Genomic DNA, 25400 nt, shown 5'->3' on the forward strand with positions numbered 1-25400 from the left:
GGGAATCAGCCCTGACCAGGGTGGGGATGGGGGAGAGGGGCAGGGGCAGATCCTGCTGGCTCAGGGACAGGCACTGGGGGCTGTCACACACCCTGAGTCCAGACACTCCCTCTGCCACCCCCCTGCCAGCCCTAGCTCCCAGAGCAGCTCAGGTGAGCATTTCTGAGCACAGAGCAGGGTCCTGGCAGCTCCCGAGGGAGCCCTTTGCAAACGGTGCTTTCACACGACCTTTGGTGCTCGGGGTGAAAATTGCCTTCATCGCTCGTATCTCAATCTTCAAAAGGAACTGGTGGGCTCCGGGCAAGGAGTCAGGAATGCTCTCACATATTTGGGAGCTCTGCTTTACGCAATCTCCCAGCAACTCGCCTTGGCTGGAAGGGATGAGCGATACTGAGCCAGTCAGCAAAACACCCACCTCGGCGGGCAGGGCCGGGGACTCTGCCCCGGCAGCGTTTCCCTGCACGCAGAGGCACCGGGACTTCAGCCCCGGCACCGCCGCGACTGCCCGGCCCCGCACAGAAATCGCTCCCGGTTCTCTGCCTCCGTCCCACCCCCACAGCGGGGAGTCATCCTCACAGTGCAGACTCAGGGAGCTGCAGCCAGAGTGGGTCTCACCTTGCAAAACCTAAGATGGGTTTGTGGGAAAAGGAAACCCATAAAATCCAGCAAAATTAATCTTTGTTCTGCTGGGAACATCAAGTTACAGCTGAGATGGCTTCTGCTGTTGTAAAGCAGGAGTAGTGCTGCTGGAGTTCCAAGTTAGGCTGGAGGAACTGAGGCTCAGATGGGTGAACATTTATCTGGCAGGAAGACAACCCTGAGCTCAGACTTCCAGAGCAACTCATTGAAGGCTGAGCAGTCCCTAAACCCCCAACTCTGTGTGCACACAACAGACCGAGGCTGCCTGCAGCCCTCCCCATGTGTCCTGCACAGCAGAGCCAACTGTCCCCACTGCCAGGGCTCCCCCAGGGCAGGGGGACACCTCTGTCCCTGCCTGAGCAGCTTCTGCTTGTCCCCATGGCCGGGCAGGACAGGGCCACCCTGGCTGGGATGAGCCCTGGAGCCAGTCCTGCCCCACAGCACAGCAGGGACAGGGGATCTGCAGCTTTCAGCTGGTGACACTGAGCACTGGGGGATTCCTGGTGGGACTGGTTTTAACTGGAGCTGAAATTCTGCTGTAGGAGGACTCACAGAATCAACACTGAATCAGAGGCATCCTGCTGAAGAAGGAGTTTGTGATCTGAAGGGAAGGAGTGCTGGAGAGATCCCAAAGGCTGATAAACCTTCAGCTTATCTGCACTTCATCTTAGAGGCCATCCTCAAGCAACACTGAAGTAATGCAAAACTCACCAAGCTGACACATTCCAGCATTTCCAAATCCTCTTCCCAGGGCTCTTTCCTCCCCACTCAGTTGCACCTTCAACATAGCCAGGAAAAGCAGAAGATGAAGAAGAGGAAGGAGGAAAGGCCCTGGTTTTCATTAGTCAGAGGATTAATTAGAAAATACAGGGCTCCCCATGGCATTTGATGACCTAAATGGGAAGCAGCTTCAGGCAGTTTTAGCAGAGGGTGGAAGGAGTTTGAATATTCCATGTGGGACACAGGGAGCTGCTCCTGTGAGCACAAGTCAAACTGGGCATTTCCTTTTCACTTGCTTAAAATGTCCCCAAATCTGTGCGACAAAATCCCTCCTGCACAGGGCTGTGCCTGGAACTGCTCAGAGACTCTGACCTGCAGTGTCACAGCTGGTGACACAGCTGGATACAGTGGCTGCAGAGGGGACACACCTTGGCCAAAACCATCCTCCAGTCCTTTTGGTGCCCCTGGGATCACTTCCCTGCTCTGGCTCTTGGCCAGAGCTGGGGGAAATGGTTCATTTTCAGTCCTTGAGCCTTTATTACTACAGAATATCCAAAACAACATAACCAACAACACAGTTACAAAAGGAGTTCACGGAGAAATGTGAAGCAGCCTGTGTTTGAAATGCTCTGTGTCACCATACTGAGTCCAGTATAAAACAATGCATATTTATACACATATAAAATACAAAAGGAACAACACAGAAATGTATAAACAAGGGTTGTGGAGGCCTCTGTGGTATTTACAGTCAGAGAAGTGGCTGGGAGGGTGTTGAGCAGGCAGTGTCCGTTCAGCAGGAGCTGTGGCTGCATCTGGGAGAGGCCAGAGAGGAGCCCAGAGCTGGGCTCAGCCCTGCTGGGGAAGCTCTGCAGGGTCTGTGGGGAGGCCACGGCCTGGGCTGGCATCAGTCACTGCCAGGGCCACCAGCTCTGCCCCTGCCCAGGCCTGGCAGTGCCACTTCGTGTGCCCAGCTCTGAAACGGCAGTTCAGGCCCGGCGCCAGAAGGGAATAAAATATAATAATAAAAAATAATAATAATAATAAACTCAACAGAGCCCAGTTCCACATTCACAGGATGATCTCACAGCAGTCTGTGGCCCTGCCCCAGGGCCGTGGGGGTTCAAGTCAAGGCAACAAGAGGAGGCACAGGACTGAGTTCTGTGAGTCACACGTGCCAGCTCAGAGAGAAGTCCCAGGAAGTGCTGCCTGCAGCTCTTTAGAGCTCCTTGAGGATGATCTGGAACTTGTTCTCTGCCTCTACCACGTCCAGCAGAAAGGCCATGTGGTTGCTGTAGTGCTGGATGATGTTGTTGTCCATGTTCACCAGGATCCTACAGAGAAAAAGAACAGCCGCATCAGAGGCAGAACATCGAAAGCAGTTCACCTGCCCTAGTCTGAGGGGCTCAACCACTGCTAATTAATTAATCAATTCATTAAAGGCATGGCACAACACAAGGGAAGATCCAGCACAGAACAGTCACCAACCCTAGGAACTCTGTCACGGCACAGTCAGGAATTCCATGGGGGAGACCAGGGTCTGGCAGTGCCCAGCCCCAGCACCACCCCAGGCCCTGGATCCAGCTCTGGCCTCCACCAGGTGCCCCACAGAGACTCTGGGGGGACCCAAAGGCTTCACCAGCAGAGCTGATCCTTCACCTCCAGCTGCCTCAGAGCCGGGAGCCAGAGAAGTCACCTGTGCCTCTTGTGCTGTGCTCCCATCTGATTCCTAAACCACACACAATCCCAGGGCTGTTGATCAGGAATCTGAACCCTGGATTGTTTCTCTAGACCAAACCTCACCAAAATCCAAAATTACTCCTTATTGCTCCTGAGTCACCCTGGGACCGAGTTCATCTGCTGAGCTCATCCCGTGCAAGGGCCATGGCTGGGGCAGGTCCTGCCCTGTTGCCAGCCCAGGCAGCCCCACTGCCTCTCACCAGATGAAGATCTGCCCCTCAAGCTGTAATTACCAGGAGGAGATTGTTTAGGATGGAGCAATAGGATAAAATGATTGAAAATTAAATCTGGGGGAGCAGGAAGCTGGGCCTGACCCTGCCACCAGCCAAAGTGGAAATATCTCCAATCTCCCCACAGAAGGAGCTGCTGGCATGGGTCACGTCCAGCCTTCATTAAACCAGGTGTCAAAATTATTTATTTAATCTAATTTCCAGGCGTGGTCTTTCCTCTTAATGAGATAGCTCTGTTCTCCTCCTGCTTGGTTTCCCTTCCAGTCATCACTTGCTGCTTATCAGATCAAGGCACTGACAAAACCAAAGCCAAAGTGAGTGAGGTGGCCTCTCCCCTGAAGCCACCAGTGCTGGGCTTTTCCTTTGGGGAGAAAATTCCCATTTCTGGGGCTAAAGGATGAGCAGCATCAGCAACAGGTGGAAGAATCCCTGACAAATTCAGATGCTCACTATGGCCCATCCCTCATCCTGAGCCAGGGACAATCCAGCAGTTTTTGGAGAAGCAAACACTGATCCCTCTCTGATAAGTGCTCCATAATCTCAGGCTTTTAGACTGAGACACAAAGAATCACCCTTAAACTCCCCAAACAATTCCACCTTCACCCAACTTCCTTTCCTTGGGAGACTTTACCCTCCCAAACAAATATAATACAAACAAGCATTATCCCAAATCTTTAAAGCCTAGAAAGATCTGAGTTTTATATGCTCCAAATAGCAGAACCTGACGTGGCTCTACCTTTTATTATCTTGTTAAAATGCTCTTGGAGCCAATGGCAAGGGCTGGAGAGGACAGGTTTGGAGGCACAGCATAAAAGCAGATGAGAGATTAGCTTACCCTCTTTTGCACTTTTTGTAGACTTTATAAATGCTTTCTTCAGGAAGCCCATATTTTTCTGAAATCTGTGAGAGAAAACATGGCAAATCTTTGTACTTGTAAAGTGAAATTCCCACGATAAAAATCAAAGATAACAGCGAGCCTGAGTGTTCAGCAGCAAAGGACCCCCCTCAGTTTTACTGCAGAGAACAAAACCATGAACCTGAACATTCTCCTGGGCAAGTTCAGTTTTGGTCTTAGGGTGGCAGGAGTTTTGTAGGTTTTTGCCAAGCATTTTCCATGAAGGTTTTTGACTCTGGGGTGAGGGATGAGGAAGGAGAATATGGCAAAGAATCCTCTGTGCTGACATTTTTCAAACTTTAAAAGTTTGCAAAACCAACAGAGCTGCAAGTGCAGCCATAAAGCCACCCCAAATCTGGGAGATTTATTGTTTGTTTCCTTCCCAGCAGTCTACAGAGAGGGCTGGGTTATCAGAGATGCTCCTGATAACCATGACAGAAATGCGTCCCTGTGCTCCTCAAACACAACCAGGGAATTCCAGCACCAGGCCAGGGAGGGTTTCAGATCACACATCTCCAGCTTGGAGAATGGAAAAGGTGTTTGACAATGGAAAATATGAATGTGCTGTCACAAGAGGAGACTTCCATGAGAATCTGGATGAGGCAGGAGGTGTGATCTTCCCTCTGCAGCACAACATAGCCACGCCAGGAGCTCCTGGGAGGACTCAGCTCCTGCTCCCACTTTCCATTTCCATTCCCAGGGGAGAGCAGGCAGCAGAGATGAGCAGCCCATATCCAACTCCCTGTCCACCACCCCCATTCCCTTTGCTCTGCAGTTTGTCCCTTCCCCAGGGGGTTTGGGGACACTCACAGCTGTCCTGAGGCCCTGCAGGTCCGGGGTCTTCAACATGAGAGCATCAAACACCTCCTCGGCCTCCCTGCGCACGTAGAGCAGCACTGCAAGAGAATAGGGCAGTGTGCTCAGAGTCCTCCCAGTGCTCCCAGAGCCCCGTGGAACTGGGGATCCCAGGGTTACCTCTCTGGGGATCCTCGTCCTTGCTGTGCTTTGGAGGGATCTGGTCAAAGTCCTCGGTGAAGGAGGCCCCGCTCCGCTTCAGGGGCAGCCTGAGGAGACACAACACTCTCAGGAGGGCAGGACAGTCACAGCAAACAAAACAACTCCAGCTCCTGAACTCCTCACTGAACCACCAGTTACTCCAACAACTATCCAGCACTTAAGTATTGGTTTGTAATTACAGCAGCAGAGTTGTAACTTCCTGCCTGAAGCACAGGGGCAGCTCAGGGAGGGTTTGGGGTCACCAAACCCAAAAGCCTTCTGCACCCTCCTGGCACTGCTTCCCCACTGGGATCCCCACAGAGAGGCCCAAGCTGGGGGAGATTCTGCTTTTCAAGTGTGATTCCACTTCATTCCAGTAGATTTTCCAGCCTCTGTGTATTTGAACCCTTCAGTGACAGTTGTGATCTTTTATTTTCCCTTTCAAACATCATCTCCATGAGAACAACAGGACAATCAGGGAGCAGCTGGTGTTGGAGTGACTTTGACGGGGACAGAAATGTGTCCCTGTTTCTGCAGCCCTGAGTCCCTTCCAGGACAAGGTTTAACTCATATTCTGACTCTCAGGGCATCAGGGAGACACTGAGCTGTGTTATCCTGCCTCTGGGAAGGAACAGAGCAGCTGATGGATGGGAAACACACACTGCTGCATCCTCACCTGTTTGCAGAGTTGGGAACAGCAGGAGGGAGCACCTGGAATGCAAAGGAAAGAGATCTGTGAGTTTGCACAGCATCACTATGTGCTGGAGAGCCTGGGGGAGGCAACTTGAGCACACTTTAAACATGATTTCCCTCCTCCTGACCCATCAGTTTTCCCACACAATGAAACCCAGGCATCCCTTTCTTAGAACAAATGAAATTTGATATAAAGAATTGTTTTTGACAAACTGAGGCAGTGATTTCTGAGGCAGGGAATGCTGAGGAGCTCTGAAGGACACTGGACAGAAGAAAGTGAGGGGATGTCCCACAAACACAGGGACTGAGATGGTCACATTTTGCTGTCATTTATTTTCTACTGCTATTCTGCTCCCACTGCAGTCCTCTGTGGGAGCTGCAGGTGTGTAAAGCACAGGAATATCTGGCTGGAAGGAGGCTGGCAAGGTTTACCTCACCCAGCACTGCACGACTGGGCCACTCCTGACGTGGAGTTCACCTCATTCCCACAGAGAGCCGTGCTGAGGTTTGGCATTTTCCCTGACACCGGGGCTGTGGGGGAAGGCCCAGCCCGGCAGGGAGGGACAGGGACTCACCGAGCCCCCCCTCTGCGGGGTGGGGAAGTGCACGTTGGGGATGAACAGCACCGGCTGCGTCTCCAGGTCGCTCTCGGGCCGCAGGAACGTGATCTCATTCCCTCTGAAGCCAGAGAGCAAACAGCCTTTCAGACCTACAGATGGAGAGTCCAGTTCAGCTCAGCTCGGGGTGCTGGCTGAGGGGAGCCCGTCCCAAGGCTCCCAGAGGAGTGCTGGGAACAGGACAGGACCTGCAGCACCTCCAGGGGAGCCCAGAACCATTCCCAGAGGTTGGAGGGTGCTCACAAAGGGCTTTGGGAGGCTGGGAAGGAGCCCAGCAAGGGCCTGGCTGCTGCCCAAGGGTGCTGTTATCCATGGAGGATAACAGACAGGGATTTCAGCAGGGAGCAGGGAACACACACAAGTACTCACCATTGTTGTTGGAGTCCAGGCATTTTCCTTTCCTTCGGAACTGTTTCCTTTCATCATCCCTCATTTTCCTCTCTGCTCCCTGGGGGAAGATCAAAATTGAGGATATTGACATTTCCAACAGTGGCAAGAGAGGGTTCTGTGACCACCTCTGGGTGTGACACACTAAAGTGAAGGCAGCCTTAACTCAGAAATGGTCACCTCAGGCACCTTCCACAGTCCAGGCCAAGACTCTCTGACACTCAGAAAAACAAAAATGAAAGGTGCTTTTAAAAATGAAACAGTCAGAAAAGAATAGCTGTGAGATTTTTTTTTCCATGGGAAGATATCTGAAATTGAGGAAGAGCCTCCAAGGAAACTCTCATCTCTTTTGATTTTTTTAATAACTGGTCAAAAATAGACTCAAAAATAGAGTTTATCGTGAGGCACAGTCACAGGCCTGGGCTGCTGTAGGCTCTCACAGCATTTCTGCTCTTATTTGTGGTGCCTCTGACCAGCTGGGATTTTGGGCTGGTGGGAGAGGAGTGCTGTACCTTGTCACAGAAGATCTTGATCTGGCAGACAGCCCTGTGCACCAGCTGGCTGCTGCCACTGCCACAGTCGTAGGTGTCGATCTGCAGGTTCAGGGGGACTCCCTTCACTCCCTTCTGCGAGGAGAAGTCTGTGCTCAGGCAGTTCACCCCAATAAACACCTGCAAACAGGGACAGGGACTGTGGGTGCTGAGAACCTCCTCAGGCAGCAGTGGGAGCAGAGGGCAGGGACAAAAGCAGGTACAAAAGCAACTCCTTCCAGCCCTCCCAGAGCCAGCCTGGCAGGGGAGCAGTTGCTTTCCCACCTGAGCCTCTCCCCCTACACCTATTCCAGCTCTTTAACTCAGCCTCTCCACTCCCAAAATCCTGCCTGGGGATATTCTTGCTGATATTTCTGATCTTTCATGTGAAAGGGACCCTCAGACAGCAAAGCCCTGCAGGAAGGGAGGAGGGCAAGTCTGCAGCCTCAGGAATTGCACAGCAGTGCTGCTTAAATAAATATTCATCCCACACTGGGCTCTTTTATCACAAGGAGGGAGTTAACTACAATGGAAACTCTGGAAGAAAAGATGAGCACAGCTCTAATCCAAATTGTATCTCCAAACTGTCATTTAATCGGTGTGACCTTGGAATTCTCTTGGACCCTGGGGACAGATTTGCAGCTGGAGAAGCTCCCAGAGCTCCCTCAGCTGAGGATTTCAGCCCTCAAAGCTGGAGTCAGTTCCTAGGCAAGAAAACCTCTTCACCGAGGGGTGAAGTTTAATTGGAAGAAGAGAAGTAACAGGTGCCAGGGACAACCCAAACACCCAAATACCTGACCCCTCCTGTTCCCAGCCCCTGACCCCTCCTGCCTCACTCCCAGCCCTCGAAGCTCTCTGAAGTCTCACCTCTGCCTGCCTCAGGCCAGTGCCTGAGCAGAGTTTCTGCTAAGAGTTAAATCCAGTTTTGCTGAGGTGCCTCCAGGGCTTGCCACATACCTGACATATTTCCATTTCTGACAGCTCTGCCTTGAAGACATTTGTTAACCTCTTGGGTTGTAAAAGACCCAGGTTGCCTTTGGGCTTATTGAGATCCCAAAGCCAGGCAGGGTTTTCCCAAGCTTCAGAGACTTGGGGTATTTATGCTTTTTTTTTTTTTTTTTCTCAGTTACTCCATCTGTTTTTCAATCCCCACTAAATACAAAGTGTTAATGAGAGACTCTGAGGAGATGCAGAGGAGACAGCAGAGCTGCAAAGACCTTGCTGTAATAAATTTTCCTGCTTTTAAGGCGACAAGGGACCCTGTGACCTGCCTGGTTCCCCTGCACATGCCACAAAGCCCAGAAGGGTGGTCAGTCATGTCTGCAGCACCCTGCCTGGAGAGGGGCTCTTTGTTCCCTGAGCTGGGGGTTGTTTAAACAGGCTGCAGGTACATGTAAGCAGAGCCCTGAATTGCTGCAAAACCCTTTCTTCAGAGTTATCCATCAGCACTGAGAAAACATCCCTGAGCCAGTCTGGGTGTACCCAGAGTGTTTATTAGCTCATGGCAGTGATCAAACACACACTGAGGCTGTCCTGCTGCTGTCCTGCCAGGCAAACCCTGCCTGGGGCCCTGCAGTGGCAGCTTTGGGGCTGGAAGTCTCTGTCTCTCAGCTGAGCAGTGTCTGGGCTGTCAGGAGGGAGCTGCAATTCTGCTGAGGGCCATTCCCAGCTCCCCTCCACGGGCAGTTTGTACCTTGGCTTCCTCGTGGATGTTCCACACGAAGGACAGGGCGTTGTAGGCCAGCTCCTCGATGTTCTGCACTGTGTTGAAGTTCTCCTTGCAGTCAGCTGCAAGGCAGGAGGGGAGCAGTTCATACTGGGGCTGAAATTGTGACATTCCTGGGGCCTCCCGCCCCCAAATCCTGCCCCAGGCTGGCCCCCAGACCAATGGAAGCCCTGGGATGCTGCACTCAAGTGGAGGCAGAGGCTCCCCAGCCCCCCAGGTGTGGCAGCCCCTCGTACCCACGTCGATGACTCTCTGCTTGGCCGTGGGCTGCCGGGAGTGCCAGTGCTTCCAGAACTTCAGCTGCTCCGTGGGGATCTTCTCATTGTCAAACACGATCATCACCACACTCTGCAACACAGCCAGCACAGCCCAGCTCAGCACAGGGCAGGTCTGTGCCCTCCTGAGCCTCCCGTCCTGCACTGCCCCCAGCCCAGTGTGAATCAGGAGATTTTCCTTTCCTCAGGAGGGAAGGGATTTGGGCTCAGCCATTTGGCACATTCATCTCAGGGGTCACTCTGAGGCCTGGCCACACATCCCAGGAGCAGGATGGGGACCTTGCCTGGCTCAGACCTCTTCCCAGCAGGGCCCCACTGGCCCTTTGTGCATCCCTGAGCTCCTGTGACAGGTTCCAGCTGTCAGGGAGGCTCTGCAGTGCAGCAGAGGATTATCCTGGGGGGCTGAATCCATCCCATTCATCCCTTTAAGCCAAAATGAGCCACAAAGCCACTCCTGCTCATGCTCAGCCCTGTTCCCAGGCCAGTGGAGTTGCTGGATGTCCCATTCCAGAGTTGTCAGCAGAGCTGTCAGCCTGTCTCTGTCTCTTACCTTCACTTTATTTGAGGACAAGTGCAAACATTTGCTGTCTCCAGCTGTCCGCAGTGTGATGGGGTAGAACTGTCCTTTGTTGAGGTAGGCCATGGGAGAGTCCCCAGATTTGATGTGAATGGCTTTGGGTGACCCCAGAGTGTATTCAAAGTCACTTGGATGGAACAAAGAGAGAGGGATGAATAAGCACATGCTGCTGTTTCACTGCAAAAGCAAAACAGAGCCCCAGGAGCCTCCACCCCACGGGTTACAGGCTCCAGTTTCTGCTCCATTCACCACCTCACACACCCTGACACAGCACAGCACATTCTGATCCTCCCCTACACCCTGGGGAGCAGCACTGCTCCAACAGCCTCATTTTACCCCTCAGGTTTGGCTTTAAAACCTCTGGATGTGACTGCAGCCAGTATTTTTGTGTGGATGGCAACAGAAGCATTGCTCAACCAGCAGCCTACAGCAAAACACAAAAATGGGTACCTGTGATGAGACTTTTACAACACCCTAAACTCAGGTTTCTGTCTCCAAATCCGTACCCATAACTGGCTGAGCCAGGAGACTCTCCCTTAATGGTCCTGTAGAAAAAGGACCTACAGGACACCAACACCTGAATCCCAGCTCCTGGAACTCTCAGTGTGGTGGGCATCAACTTTAATCTTTACCGAAAAGCTTTGTAGTGCCACGCAGAGATGGTGTCACTGCTGGCAAGAGAATTTGAAAGAAGAGCTTGAATTCAGAAGCTCTCAGACCTTCAGCAGCAGCTGTGAGCACTGAAACCATGAGGCCACAGCTGGTTTCTGCTGTAAGGAATCTGTGCAAGCCACCACCTGTAGAGGAGCTTCACTCAGACCCTTCAAGTGCCCTGTTTAGTCACCAACCCATCTTCTTCCTGCTCCACCTCCTCTGATGCCATCTCTGAAGATGGGCTTGGCAGCTCCTCTTATCTGGAGCCAAGAGAGCCAGAGAACTTCAGTGCACAAATAAACAGTGAGCAGGGAGCCTCTGGCTCAGGGGACGCTGCTGTCTGTGTGAACATCCCCACGTCTGACAGCTGAGTCACCCGTCAGCTGACTCAGGAGGCAAATAAAAAGTGGGAGGTGAAATAATGTTACCTGCTGGGAGGTTTGATTTGGTATCTGGAGCAGCAAAGCTCTGCCTGGCAGAGGGGTAGAAAGGAGGAAGAAATCCCTCTCATGTTTTAGGAATGAGAGGCAGTAGCACCCTCTAAAATCAAGGCTGACTAACAGTGCTAAGTGAGAACCTAAACCTTGGATTAGGAGAGGCTGATTATCACCCTCACGCTCTGCCAGCCTCCCTTTCCCTGTCATTTCCCCCATTCCAAGAGGCCTGTGGGAAGATGGTGCAGCCACCTGGAACCCTGTGTGTCACCCAGCCCAGCAGTTCTCCCTGGAAGGGGCTGTCACCTCAAGAGGTGGCCCTGGGTTGAGCCCCGTCTGGGGGCAGCACAATCCCAGCTTTGGGTCTGCTCCCGGGGCAGCATCTGGCTCTGAAAGCACCGGGAAGACACAACTGGTCTGTGCAAAAGCACAGAATGTGTAATTTTTACTGCTCACTGCCAAGGCTGGACTGTAGACAGAAAAGGGATGCAGCCCTGCCCCAGGAAAGAACCCAGAGTTCCCTGGAACCCCAAACCCCTGGAGTGCTGTTACCTCTTCACTCCATCCGTGGGGTAACTCTCAGGGCAGGCTGGCTCTGGCTGGGGTTTGAGGATGTCACTGAAGAGCAGCGTCTGCAGACAAGAGAAAACACAAATTGAAAGTAGAATCTCACATTGCTTTATCCAGACATCACAGCACACAAAACACTGACCCTCATTGCTTCCAAAATCACCTTAAACCCCCCAGAAATCCAACAGGAACAGCACCAAGCAAAAGTGCCCCCCATGAGCCCCCAGCCCAGAGCAGCCCCAGGCCTGACCTCCTGGGGGTCCTCCTTGAAGGTGCTGTCGGGCTGCCAGCGCTGCTGTGCCGGGGCCATGGGCAGGCTCTCGAACAGAGAGTTCAGGGAGCTGCTGTCGTACACATCCCCCGGGGCCACCAGGAAGTTGTCTGGGGTGGTTTCCAGCTTGCTGGTGCCTGGAGGGAGCAGGGCTGCCTTGTGAGCAGCAGGGACACCTTCGAGGCTCAGGCCGTTCTTCTTGGGGGGCTCGCAGAACTCCTGGGTCATGGAGACGTTTTCTGACAGCAGCTTCATGAGATGGGCTGAGCCATCGAAGGAGGGGATCTCGGGCTCATAATCCATCCCGTGGCAGTGCCTGCTGGAGAGAGGTCGTGGCTCAGGGCAGGCTGGGCACCCCCAGCTCAGTGTCACTGCCAGCAGTGCCTGATGTGCTGCTGGCCTGGCTGCCAGGTGACCCTGAGTCAGCCCCAGCAGCTCCTGCTGGGCCTGGGAGTGCTGACAGCCCCTGGGGGATCTCCACCCACGGCTCTCAGTGCAGTCAGCAGGAGCCAGGGGTGCTCAGCAGATAAGGGATGATCACAGGGAGTCAGGGAATATGGTTTGGACGTGGTTTGGGGCTGCACATCCAGGCCCTACATTCACTGTTCCTTTCTTTAGGCCATCACACACTCAGAGCAGCAGGGCTGATAAGAAAGGTAACTGCTGTGTGGGCTGTCCATCATTAGTCTTTTTATGGCTCATTGATGCTGAAAGTTGATTTTTTTTAATATCTTTTTTTTAAGGAAAAACAATTATTGTACAATTTCACAAACTCCAGCAACTTAGGAAGCCAAAACCAGCTTAACTCAGTTTACTTCTGAAGGAGTGAAGTATCACTTGAGGTTTATTCTATCAAGTGGTTGAAAACTGACAATGCCAAAGTACACAGCATCCAGGAAGGGGAACTGAACTCATAGTGGCAAATGAGCCATTAATTTAGTAGTTAATTAGCTGAAAACCTCAAAGGACAAATGGGAGTCACTGGAAGAGAATCCTGGGAGAGTGGAACAGAAACTCTCATCAGCCCAGGGAATGAACAAGAATTTGGCCATTCCCTTCCCGCTGCCAGTGTTCAATCCTTCTGCCCTTTGCAATTGTCACAAAATAGGAAATAAATGCAATTTCTTCAGCTGCTGCCAATCAGCACAAGCCCTGTGAACGCAGCCAGACAGATGCTCAGGTGTGTAAATGGGTGTAGCTCCATTTGTACCCGCTTGGGACCTGGCCTAAAGAATTTTAATGTGTGTCTCAGGGTTAATGAGCTGCACTGTTGCTGGTAATAACACCGTGCTTTGATGTCTATTTTCTGCAAGCTCAGAGCCCCATTCTGCATTTCAGCAGCTGCAGGAGAGTGAGGCAGCTCCAGAGAGCAGGAACTGAAGCCAACCTCTTTGCCAGGTCATTGCGTCCCATCATCCCAGCTGGGAGAATCCTCTTCTCCTTCGGGACCTAGGACAAGGCAGAGCAGAGAGTTTGTTTAGCGTTACATTTCATTAATGGGAAACAGAGCAGAATCAGCCCTGTCTGTGAGCAAGTGAGGCCTCCCAGATAAAACCCCACAGGAATAATAAACAGCAGAGCTGGGCTCTCCCCTGCTGGGCTCCCAAACAACCTTGGACAAGCCACACCAGCTTGTTCTAAAAAGCACCTAAGTGAGTGGGAACATCATTCCTATTGCTTCCAATCAGGGATAAATCAGATCCACATTTCTCAAAGCTCCCTCCATCCTACAGCAGCACTGGGAGAATGAAACAGCTGAGGTCTGCAAGGCTGTTCCAGCCCAACAGCCCTCACAGCACTGCTGCTCCTTATAGGTAAAAATCCAGACTCAAGACACCTGGGCTCAGGTTTTCCACATGTTCTGGATTCTCTCAAAGTGGTGTTCTGTGCCTCAGCTTACCACTGAGGATACTGGTGGTGTTGTGAGATAATTGGGCAACTATTGGCTAAACAACTCAGGGGGCTCAGTAGATGAGGAAGCTCAGTAGAGGAGTCCCCTCCTGAGGTGATACAAGTTTTGCACATATTCTACACCTCTTTTACCCCAGTTTTACCCTGAGGCCAGCCCAGGGCCACCCACCATGTAGTAGTCGTAGAGGAGGCTGAGGGCGGCCACGCTGTCGTCGTCCCCGTTCACCCTCATCATGGCCTTGGTGGCTGCAGTCAGGGGGTTCTCCAGGTAGGTTTTCCAGGCCTCGTCCTCGCTGGTGTAGGGGAATTTCTGGAAGTTCATGGTGTCATTCTTCATCAGACGCACGGATCTAAAACTATGGGGAAACCAGGAGTGAGGGAGGAGCTTTTCCCACAGAGACTGCCATGAACACAGGAAGGGCTTCCCAAACACTCTGGGAAATGGAGGAAGGATGTTCTCCTGGTCCTCAGCTCCCAGAGCCTTTGGGATCACCATCTCTGCTGTTGTAGCTGGGTACAAAGTCAGGCCAGAGCCTCTGCAGGGGCAGATGCTCCCTCTCCTGCCCAGGGAGACAAAACCCCATCAGCTACTCCTTCCTCCAGTCTCACCTGCACTGTCACAGGGGCTGCTGGGCACTGAAAAGGGATCAGGGAACAATTCTCCCCTGGATGTGGAGCTCCAGGCCAGCACAGCCCACAGTCACACAGTTATTCAGTGCCCAGATGAAACTAAACCTCATCGTTTCCCTTTGCTGCAGTTCATGGGTTTAAAACTATTTTTTTCCCAATCATTTATAGATTATTTTACTCAGAGGGAAGCAGACAGGCAGATCACAACCCTCTCCCTTCCACTAAAAAATTCCTGACTGAGGTGAGGCTCATGAGACTACGTGAGAAGCAACACACCAAAATAATGCCCTGTGTCTGTCCTCACTTCTGGCACTTTCTCCAGGCCTCTCCATCTTATGTTAATAAACTGTCAGACACTTAATTACCCAAACATTGGTCATCTTTCCTTTTCCTCAAGCAAACCCTGCAGCAGCCAGCCAGCAGTGTGGAGTTTGGAATCATGGAATCACAGAATTGTTTAGGTTGGAAAAGACCCCAAAAATCATCAAGTCTGACCTCTGACCGAATCCCATCACATCCACAGAGACAGTGGCCCTGCTCTTGTCACACCTTCCTGTCACTTGCACCTAGTGTCACCACCACAGCTCACACCATTCACCATAAAATAACATATCCGTGGACAAAAATTCCTTTTTCCTCCAAGTGGAAATGCCCAGGAAAAGCAAGACTGGGTTTTATTAGAAGAAAGGGTTAAAAAAACTTCTTTAAATCTCCAAAGTTGCCAAGAGCTGACTGGAGTTAAACCATTACATCACCTGGTGATGTTTTTTCATGGAAAGGCAAAGGAAACCTTCAGGAGCTACAGCAATGAATGCTACAATTTAATGGCATTTTTATAAGGAATATGTTGTTTTCATTAAGCCACTCTCTATGTGTTTATAATAAGTCCCAGTCTAGACTTTGAAGTGAATCATTCAGAGAACAATAATTCCTTTTGGAAGGAAGCTGGCACCCCTGAAACTCCCCATGTTGGTCTGTCACCAGGCACTGCCACCCTGCACCAAATACCCATCAAACCACACAGGGATGGCTTGGGATGCTCCTGGATCAGACTCCAGAGCTCTCCTTGGCCCAGACTCTCTTTGGTGCCTGCCCTGCCTAACAAACAAAATTAATTTGCAGCACAGAATTAATTTGCAGTTCAAGAATTACAGCTTTTTTTTTTTTTTTTTTTTTTTTTTTTTCTTTCTTTTTTTTTCTTTTCTTTTCTTCCATGAGGCCACCACAGGCTGCTTCTGCTGTCCTTGTCACCTTTTCCTTAAGGAATCCTTTGCTTTTCCCTCCACACCCGAGCTGCACCAACCAACCCTGCTGGTGGCCCGAGGCTCCCAATTCCCGCTGCTCTCTGTGCCCACGTGGCACCGGGGCTGGGGCTGGCTCTGGGACTGGGAATGACTCTGGGACTGGGGCTGGCTCCGGGGCTGGCAGCAGCTCCCATCCATCCCCACCCCGGGATAACGGGGACTTCGAGCCCGCTGCTCTCCCCCCTCGGCCCAGCCCCGGTTTCACCCCGCGCCTGAAACTGCAGCAGGTGTTTGGGGAGTTTCGTTGTCTTTAGCGCTTCTCACGCAGCCCTCGCTCCCTCCTCCCTCCCTCCCTCCCTCCTCCCCGGCCGTGCCGCTGCCGTCTCCGAGCAGGGCCATGGGAATGACTCAGATTTCAGCGCTCGGTGCCGGGGCTGTTCAGTCCTGTCCGGACAGGAATCCTCAATCCCATCCTCTCAAGGCAGAATCGGCAGCAGCAGAGCTCGAGCTCAGCGTGAGACTCGGCCCATGTCGCTGGGAATCAGCAGAGATAAACACACCGGGGCAGGACGGAGCAACAAAGCATTCGGGAGCTTAAAAAACCACCGATATTGCGAGGAGAAGTGCTCGGGGGCTTCATTCTCCCTCACCTAAAGCATTCCTTGTGTGATTCCCTTCTGCCTGCTCACCTCTGCTGGAGAAACCACGGAAAAAGGCATAAAGGGAAACCCGCCCTGCCCTCGGCCTGGCAGAAAGCAAAGGCAGGGATGGGCCATGCCCTGAGCTGGAGAGAGCAAAACGTGGGCACACACTGCCCGTGGTGCTCCTGGCACAAAGCAAAGTCCAGCAGGGATGGCAGGATGGGGACAGCAGGACACTCTGGGAGCTTCAGGCAGGACCCTGAGGGCCTCAGAACCTGCAGAGGCCTTGAAAGTCCGAGCAGCTGCTCCATGCACTGGGAACTGCACTGGTGCCAGTGAGGCTGGGATTCACCCAGCTGAGGACTGACACAAATGACAGGAATTGCACCTTTATCCCAGCTTGTTTCTGTTCCAGGGTCCCTGACAGGCACTGGGATGTGTGACTGGGATGTGTGCATCCCCTCAGAATCCTCCTTGGAGGGGAGTGAGGGACATCCCTTGTCCAGAGAGATCAGCCCTGCTCTGACCGTGTTCCCAGAGGTCACCAGTATCTGAGGAGAGAGGGGTCTGAGGAGATAAGCAGGTGTGGTGACATGTCTGTGGCACCTTTTTGACATCAGGACCTACAGGACACTGTCATCACTTTGCCCCCCCAGCACTTCAGATCCCACCAGTGACCTCTGTGAAGCACAGCTATAGGAAAGAGACACCCAAATCCAGATCCAAACACACCTGAACTTTACTTTCCTTGCTGCCTGTGATGCTCCCTGCACGTGGCCGGGCTGTGTTTGCCCATTCCAAGCTCTCTGCTGTGTTTGGCAAAGCCAGAGCTCCTTCCCCAGGCCGGAGAAACACAAACACTGGGACCAGTAGCCTCCCTCCCCTCAGTGCTGCAGCCTCAGGCCATGTGCAGAGCAGGGCAGGATTTGGGGCAGGGAGCAGTTTGTTTGTGTCCAAACAGTCGGGAGTGTGACACAAGGTGATCCCAGCCCCTTTCCCGCTCCAGCCCAGCCCACCTCTGTTTCCCCAATTTCTCCTGGTGATGGATAAACACTCAGGGCTATGCTGGAACAGGAGAATGTGCCCAAAGGCTCCAGGTGGGGACAACAACCAAGCAGGAAAGAGCTCTTGTGCTCCTCCTGCCTTTGCTGGGTTTCTGTGGGAGGCTTTGCTGGCCTTTGAGCTTCGTGTTGTTGTCTTTGTTCTCTCCACTACACCTGATTCAGCCTCCAACCTAAATATTGGCCATGCCAGATGCTTGTGGCTACAGAGCAGCATCACATTGTCCAAGCAGCAGGGAATCCATGGTGAGCAGCAGCAGGAATTCAGAGCCACAGAACAGAGAGCCCTGAGGAGCGCAGGTATGGCCCAGGCAGCTCCTGTGGGGTTTCATCAGTTCTGGGTTTGGGCATTGCTCTCTCCTCCCTCTAGAAATAACCCTGGTGTTCCTCAAGTTCATGTCAGAAATACAGGGGAGGATCAGCACTGCCCTGGACAGGGCAAGGCCAGCAGGCAGCTTCCTGAGCAGAGATTTCAGCCTGTAAACCCTTGTCAGGAAGGACAGCATCCAAACAGAGTGGCCTCAGTACTGAAGCCAAGCCTCTCAGCTAAGTTGTTATTTTGTAATTTCTTTGCAGGTTTAACAAACAAGCACACCCGAAGACAAGGTGACAGCACAGCCAGCAGTGAGTGCATTGTCACCAGCCCACTCACACAGCTGGGCAAAAATCCAGAGACAGAACCAGGAAAAAAAAAAAACCAGAAAGAAACACAACAAACACATACTAATGATGAAAAACACTGCCAGGGTGCCAAGCACAACACAGTGTCAATCCACAGGCCCAGGAGATCATGATCCATCTCCTGGCCCCTGACCTGCACTGCCTACAGGATATTTCCTGGGATATTTTCTCTGGCAGCTGGGGAACAATGTGGGCTCTGTCCCTGGGTTTGTGCAGGGGCATTGCAGCAGCAGCCTCAGCCCTGGGGTTACCTCAGCTCAGCAACCTGAAGATTCCCAGCAAAGCTTCACCCACAGGCAGTGCAGGAGCTTCTCCTTCCCTAGTTCTGTGTGGCACAGGTGGGATCCAGCTCACCACCCCACCCCTGCAGGAATGTGCCTGCCTGGGATGGGGAGGGAAGAGGCACCATGAACATCTCTGGGAAATGGCTCCTGATTCCCAGAGGGGCTCAGTGGGTGCCAGTGGAGCTCAGTGGTGAGTCCTTGGTGGGCACTGGACCCCAGCAGATCCAGCTCTGCAGGCTGATCCATGGTGGAGTCACACAAACCTCCCAGGGGCTGGTGCTGCCTGGGGAACATGCAGAGACACCCCTTCTCCTGGCCCTCTTGGGTCACCTACAGCTCTTTAGGACCAGAAACCCCAAAGCAGCTCAATATTTGTCCTTTTTCACAGCAGCCTAACTCCTGCTTTTGTAGCTCTTTATAATCACAGCAGAAGGGCCTAAGGACAGGGATTGACACTAAAATGCCTCATCCTGGGCTGTTCAGCAAAGATGAGAGAACAGAACCAGCCCTGAGCCTCTGCTGTAAACCTCAGCACCACTGGCTGGTTCTGCCTCTGCAGCCTGGAGGGCTCCTGAGCCAACCCAGGCTGTGATGTTTGGGGGACACCAGCTGGGATTGTGCTTTACCTGATAACATCACCCTGGAGGGATCCACCCACCCCATCCCACTGCACAAACCACTCCCGCTTTAGTGCCTCCCCTGCCTAACAAAACAAATTACAGCACAGAATCCCTTTGCAGTTCAGGAACTACTGCTGATTTTTTACAGAAGTAGTTTCTGATGTCAGATTTGGGGTGTCCTGAGTTTCAGGGATGTCTGACTCCACAGGGAGACACAGAGACAGGCCCTGAACATCTGCTCCCACCTGGCACATCTGAAATATTGCTGTAAACTTCACTCTCATCCCTATTTTCATTGTGGACAGGTAAAGACACTTTATGTACAGTTATTCCTGGACACAAACCCTCACTGTACCAACACATCACACTTTATTCTGAGGCTCCCAGTCCTTCACCCACCAAAAGGAAGATTACACAGGTAATTTTTATATATTCTCTAACTCCAACACCTTTGACTTTTAAAGAAAATCAGATTTTTAAAAATCACGTTTTGCAAGATTTGGATTTAAAACCCACCAATGGTAGCCATAATATACAAACTTCTGCAATAAAAATTGTTTCTTTTTTACTGCTCTTCAGGTAATGTAGTTTTTTAAGCCAGTAATCAGCTATTATGGGTTATCTGTGCTTAAAGCCCAGCTTTACTGTAGGTTCTCTGCTTCCCTCAGCCCATCTTGCCAGGGGCTGCTGCAGTGGCACACTGAGGATGTCACACATTTCTGAGGAAAGCAGTGACACAAGGAGAGCAGAGGTTGGAGTTTCAGCCTCACAGTTCTGTGCTCAGTCTCAGGACAATTTTGTCCCCTCACTTCATCCCTCCCCTGCTCCGAGCAGCCAGAGCTCACCCCTGGCACGGGCTCTGTGCCCTGCTGAAGGTGGCACAGGTGGATCCTGTTGCCCAAGAGGCTCCAGGAAGCTCTGCCATGGCAGGACACTTGACAGGAGCCTCACATGGAGCAGCTGCTCCCTGCCCTGCCCCTGTTCCACGCTCTGCCAGCAGCTCTTCCCCCCTCAGCAGCACCACAGGCCCTGCAGGCACAGCCAGGGTGGGCTTTCCCCCTGTGCTTTTCCCTCTCTCTTCCCATCCTGGAGGGATTTTGACCTGGAACAATCCCAGCTGCCCAGGTCTCCTACAAGGTGAGCTCTGTCCATGCCCTCCAGTGCTCTGATTCAGAGTCCTGTGAGTGCAGGAGCACTTGTGCTGTTTAATATCAAAAACAACCCCAGCACAACGTGCTTCAAACAATGTTCTTTCCAAACAAACCTGATTCACCCCACTGGAGGCACAGCCCCATAAAACCAGGCCCTTGTGCAGAGCTCAGAGTGCCAAGGCAGAGGATGAAGAGGAACAAGGAGTGGACAGAGCAGGAGGCTCAGGGTCAGAGCCAGCTGCTCTGGTGCTCTCAGCACTTGAGGTATGAACACGCTGGGGACAGGGATGGGTTTTGGATCAGCCTCACCCCCATCACCAGAGCTACAGCCAGAATAGCCAGAACTGACACCTAAAGGGACAAGAAATGAACCATCACAGAGCCGTGGAGTGGTTTAGGTTGGAAGGGACCATTCAGTGCCACCCCTGCCATGGGCAGGGACACCTCCCACTGTCCCAGGCTGCTCCAAGCCCTGTCCAACCTGGCCCTGGACACTGCCAGGGCTGCTCTGGGCACCTTGTGCCAGATCCTCACCACCCTCACAGGGAACAATTCCTTCCCCATATCCCATCAAATCCCAACCTCTTCCATATTTCTTATCCTCCAAGCCTTGGAAACTTGGCTGTGAGCAACGGAATATAATCATATGTTCAGTAATGAGTTCCACTGATTAACATTTTTCAGCTGTTGCTTTTTTCCTCCTTGAGCACACAGGATTCCAGGATCCCTGTCCCTGCCAATCAGCTGATCCCAAGGGCCGGCAGGTGCAATCCAAGTACAAGTGCGTTTTTGGATGAATACTTTACACTGATCAACAATTCAAACCCCAGCCGGAACAAAGCCCGAGCAGATCCTCCTCAGAGGCACGGTCTTTATTCTGCAAATTTCCCTGGAATCATTCCCATGGACCAATCAGCCGAAAATGTGACCCAAAGCATCAAAGCAGAGATACTGTGCAAATGTTGATTCACCCCTGCTTTGAGTCTGGAGTTTATTCAGAGGGCTTTTACTCCTTTGTTGGGAATTGCATAGGAGTGATTTGATTGTTGTTTCTTTAATTTACAAATCTCTTTTTCTCTTTACATAACTTAAAAAAAAAAAAAAATCCAAGCCAGGCTCCCTTGCTCCAGCACGGTTATCCCTTGTGTGCTTTGCTGCCAGGATTTTATAAAAGGGCTTTAACTTTTCATTCACCAGGAGCATAACTCAAGTTTTAATAACACACCTTATGCATGACAAAAATTTGCTTCTGGCGATCATGGTTTCGACCACAAAACCACAACTGGGAGTAACTCCTGGTTAACTCCTTGCAGCCCACGCACGGCAGAGTTAGACACAGGTTCAGTTTAGAAGACTATGGAAATCAGCAGTTAGAATATTTTATAATAGGCAAAACATCTCCCCCTCTCATGGCACGCTGGTCCCTTCCCAGTCCTCTCTGGGAAATCAAAGTCCCAAAGGGAGGGGTGGGATTCTTCTCCCGGGCATTTTGAGCGAGGAAATGGGGACAGCACAGCTCCTGAACATCAGCCACATCTGGGCAGATGTTCCCGCCTCAGACTGGGGGGATGGAAGGAGCAGCGTGCGGGGCACCGACACCGCTCCGGGGCTGCTGCCGGTGTCTGGAAAGCTCCACCCTGGCGATTATCCCGAAATTCACAGCTCCTTAGAGCCCCCGTCGCTCGCTGAGGGGCTTTAGCAGCCTCTTCTCAGGTTCCTCCCCTCGCTGACACCTTTGCCCCTCAGAGGAAACTCAGAGCTGAACAGAGAAGCCCCTGTTCCTTTGGTCCCACGAAATTCCCAGCGAAATTCCAGCTCCTTTATCTCCTGCCGGGAGCTTTGGGCGAGCTGCTCCGGGCCCATCGTGACCCGAAACGTTCCCGCAGGCGCTGCCCGCCCCTGTCCCCAGCCGGGCACGGGGGATTTATTCCCGCACTGAATTAAAGCGGGTTTTCCCAAGATCTCCTCCCAAAGGATCGATTGATACAGAAAGCTCGCCCGGGTTCGCTTTGAGGGGTGCCCAAAGCGGGGATGGGAAGCCCAGAGCGATGCTGCTCCCCCGGCAGGCTCAGGGTTAACCCCGTTAGCGAGGGCAGAGGCAGCAGCCGTGTAATTCCCCGCGCCGTAATTAGCGATAAATCCATCACCAATCGCGCGCACTCACACACTCCGTGCGCGTCCCGAGAGCCAAACACATGCCCGAACTCTCAAACCTAAAAAGCGCCGGTTATAAATGACCCAAAAGTTTCAGAAAGAGAAAAATTCAGTCGCAAGTTCTCAATCAATCCGAGCAGATTGATCCCACTATTTACATAAAATAATAATTACTGCTGCGCCTTTTCAGGGTTCCTAATTAGGAGGAGATTGGCTGACACAGCAGCTCCGTCCGGCTTGTAAACACACACCGGCGTGCGGTTTTCTCCCAAAAAACACCTTGGAAGCCCCAGATCTCTACACAAACATATATCATTTCTGTTTCTTGATAAATATTTTTAGGCACAAGTCCTTCATTTGGGGATTGACGTTTAGCACTGTTTGACAGCAGCATTCAGCAGTTTGATTCCCAGTTCCTTCCCCATACCCCGGCACACCAATCTGACACTCGTTTGCGTTTATTTCTGCACGAGGTGCTGTGCTGGTGCCATCAGCATCCAAAACTCCAAAATATTTCGGAGGTGCCAAAATTAGAACTGAGAGTTATAAAGGATCAATAGGTGTTTAAAAAGCTTTTTCTTATTTAAAAGCTTCAATTATTTCATTGGGTCATAACGTGAATCCATTTACTTAACAAAAAAACCCAAAGAAACAAACAAACAAAAAAACCACCCAAAAATCAAACCCCAAAACAAACAAAAAACTCAAAGAAAGAAAAAAAAAAACCTTCACCCAAAAACAAACAAACAAAAAAAAAGGAAAATAAAAATCATAAACCCCCAACAAAAACAACAAAAAAAGACACACAACAATCCCCGCCCCTAGAAACAGGTAAATACTTCGGAAGGTATTTCTCAAATAAATATATATAAAATTAAACCAGATTCCTGTAGCTCCTGTTAAGATTTTGTTGGACAGAGGCAGACCCAGATTCGCCTCTAGACAGAAACCCCGTGTGTCACTTTTAGGCTGGGGATAAAAAAGTAACCAGGATGGTAATTTTGAACAAGTCCCAAATAAGGAGTGATTCCTTAAGAAGTGATTCCTGAGAAGTGATACCTCCCCAGCTGAGGCAGGGACAGAAAATCAGGAAAACGTTCCCATCCCGTTCTTTACTCCCTTTGCCAACATTGGACAGGCAGAGAGGAGCAGTCCCGGAATCTCATCCAGCCCCGGCAGCGAGAAAAGCGGGGAAAAGAGGAAAATCCCCTGGCACTTACTCCAGTTCATTGGACATGTCGGCGGTGTCCGGAGCGGCAGCGCTGAGCCGTGCTGGGAGCTGCTCACACAGACATCGCCTGCGAGGTGTTTGATTTATGGCAGCAGCGCGGCCCGGCTCGCACAGGTGGGGCGGCAGCGCCGGGATTGGCTGCCGGGACAGGTGCCCTGGGACAGGTACACCCAGACAGGTGCAGCGTAACCCTGTCCCTGCCGGCCCGCCAGGGAAATCCCTCCAGGGACAGCGGGGAAAGGGGCGGAATCAGGGATTCATCTCGGGGATAATGAGTTTCAGTTTAGTGGATGTGTTTCCATCGCCTGCCGTGCCAAGGAGCTGTCATTTTTATGGAGGTGGGGGTTGGTTCGTGCTTTGCTCTTTCTTTATATATAAATATACTGACATATTCTTTATATTTAAAAGACATTTCTTTATATATAAATACAATGACAAAATACATAAAGGAATGTTTATAAAGGAATGAATTAGGGAAGGAGAAAGTTTCCTCTCGTTCCTCCGTGGTGACTGTTCTGACAGGAAAACCCTTTCTTGCCTTTTCTCACCTCTCAGCCATTCACTCCAGAACCATGAGGAGTTGTTTTTTTTTCCCCTTTTAAAAAATGAACCTTAACCCCCCCTTAACTTTAGATACCAAGTTATTCCCTAAATATCCTGGCTCAGGGAACCCTTGCACTAGTCTGGATCTGTCAGGAGCAGGGCTGTGGGATAACCTTTCTCTGCTGAGCGTTATTCCAGCAGGAAGTTTGGGAACCCAGGCAACATCTCTGCAGCAACTCACCTGCACATGGGGAAAAGGTTTGTGCAATAGAACAAAACTCATCAGGGATTCAAGCCCTCTTGCTGGATGGTTTCTGTCATCCGTGTTGCAATGAGGAGGCAGAGGATGGGCTCAGCCGTGACTCACGGTGACTGGATTTGGAAGGCAGGGGAGGATTTTGCCAGGCAAGTTGATACAAGCCTTAAAACAAAGGGAAAAAGAAAAGCTTCCACCCCTCGTTCTCACCCCCCATCGTGTCTCACTCCTGCCTGCCCTGCTCAGCTCCTGCCCCGCTGGAGCAGAGTTCTGGGGGTGTCCCAGCTCCCAGAGTGTCTCAGCTCTGAGGTGTCACTCAGCACTGAGCAGGGCTCTCCCTGGGGACACAGGGGCTCCAGCCCAGCGGGGCAGGCAGGAGTTGTATCCACACAGGCACATGTGAGCACAGAGCTCTTTAATTTGGGTACAACACCCTCAAACAGCTCCCTGGCTGCTGGGTCGGGGTGAGGAGTGACCCTGGGATGTGGGGGGCTCCACTGTGCTGTGGGAATCCTGCCTGCCAGGGATCCAGGGCATGGGCAAAGGCTGCTCCTGGAAATGGAAACCAAGGGTCTGGAGCAATGCAAACTCCACTGGGGATTGCTGGAGAACACCAGGAGCAGGGGACAGCAACAGCCAAAAGTCAGATTCTCCATAAAGAATCATAGAGTGGTTTGGGTTGGAAGGGACCTTAAAGATCATCCAGTCCCAACCCCCTGCCATGGGCAGGGCCGTGTCCGAGTAAGCCAAGGAAAGCACTAATCTGTGGCAGTTGTGGCAGCAGTTGATCAATACTCTGATTATATCTCCAAATTAATGAAGCCTTGCCCAGTTCATGGTGCCCACAGTGGCAGCTCTGAGTCCTTGTCCTTTACCCCATCCAGGCAGAGAGGATTTCACTGGCTCTGGTTATTGCAGAGCTGCAAGATCCCCTCGGGGGATTTCCGAGTTTCTTCCAACCTTTACAGACTCCAGCAACAAAAGTGAAGGAGGAGAAAACACTGCCAGAGCCAGAGCAGGCAGGGGAAGGACAGGGCTCTGA

The 25400-nt window shown here is 51.8% G+C and overlaps 1 protein-coding gene and 1 long non-coding RNA gene across 3 annotated transcripts in view; one reads left to right on the forward strand and one right to left on the reverse strand.

The window, feature by feature from the left end:
* The window catches only part of LOC310919911, a 52907-nt gene that overhangs the window by 15630 nt on the left and 11877 nt on the right, over window positions 1–25400 (forward strand). The window lies entirely within an intron of this gene.
* Window positions 1191–23620, reverse strand: GRHL3 (grainyhead like transcription factor 3). Of its 2 annotated transcripts, none has more exons than XM_083879521.1 (16): window positions 23549–23620; window positions 14032–14218; window positions 13339–13400; window positions 11931–12267; window positions 11663–11742; window positions 9996–10149; window positions 9407–9518; window positions 9138–9232; window positions 7427–7585; window positions 6897–6975; window positions 6486–6619; window positions 5894–5928; window positions 5197–5285; window positions 5032–5117; window positions 4162–4226; window positions 1191–2690 (listed from the first exon to the last, which is right to left on the reverse strand). In XM_083879521.1, the coding sequence occupies exons 1-16, from the start codon at window positions 23563–23565 to the stop codon at window positions 2576–2578; spliced, it is 1806 nt and encodes a 601-aa protein (XP_083735647.1). In that variant the 5' UTR covers window positions 23566–23620; the 3' UTR covers window positions 1191–2575. The 2 variants fall into 2 exon arrangements, with proteins under 2 accessions (XP_083735647.1, XP_083735646.1); XM_083879520.1 differs by having other exon boundaries at window positions 11931–12270.

Source organism: Zosterops lateralis, assembly GCF_965231275.1.
Source record: "Zosterops lateralis genome assembly, chromosome: 28".
NCBI lineage: Eukaryota > Metazoa > Chordata > Aves > Passeriformes > Zosteropidae > Zosterops > Zosterops lateralis.

Coding starts and splice junctions, on each gene's coding strand:
- GRHL3 (XM_083879520.1), bottom strand. Junction 13,401..14,031: donor TCCTCTACGACTACTACATG/GTGGGTGGCCCT, acceptor GCCTTGTCCTAG/GTCCCGAAGGAGAAGAGGAT. Junction 12,271..13,338: donor CGCAATGACCTGGCAAAGAG/GTTGGCTTCAGT, acceptor ACCTCTCTCCAG/CAGGCACTGCCACGGGATGG.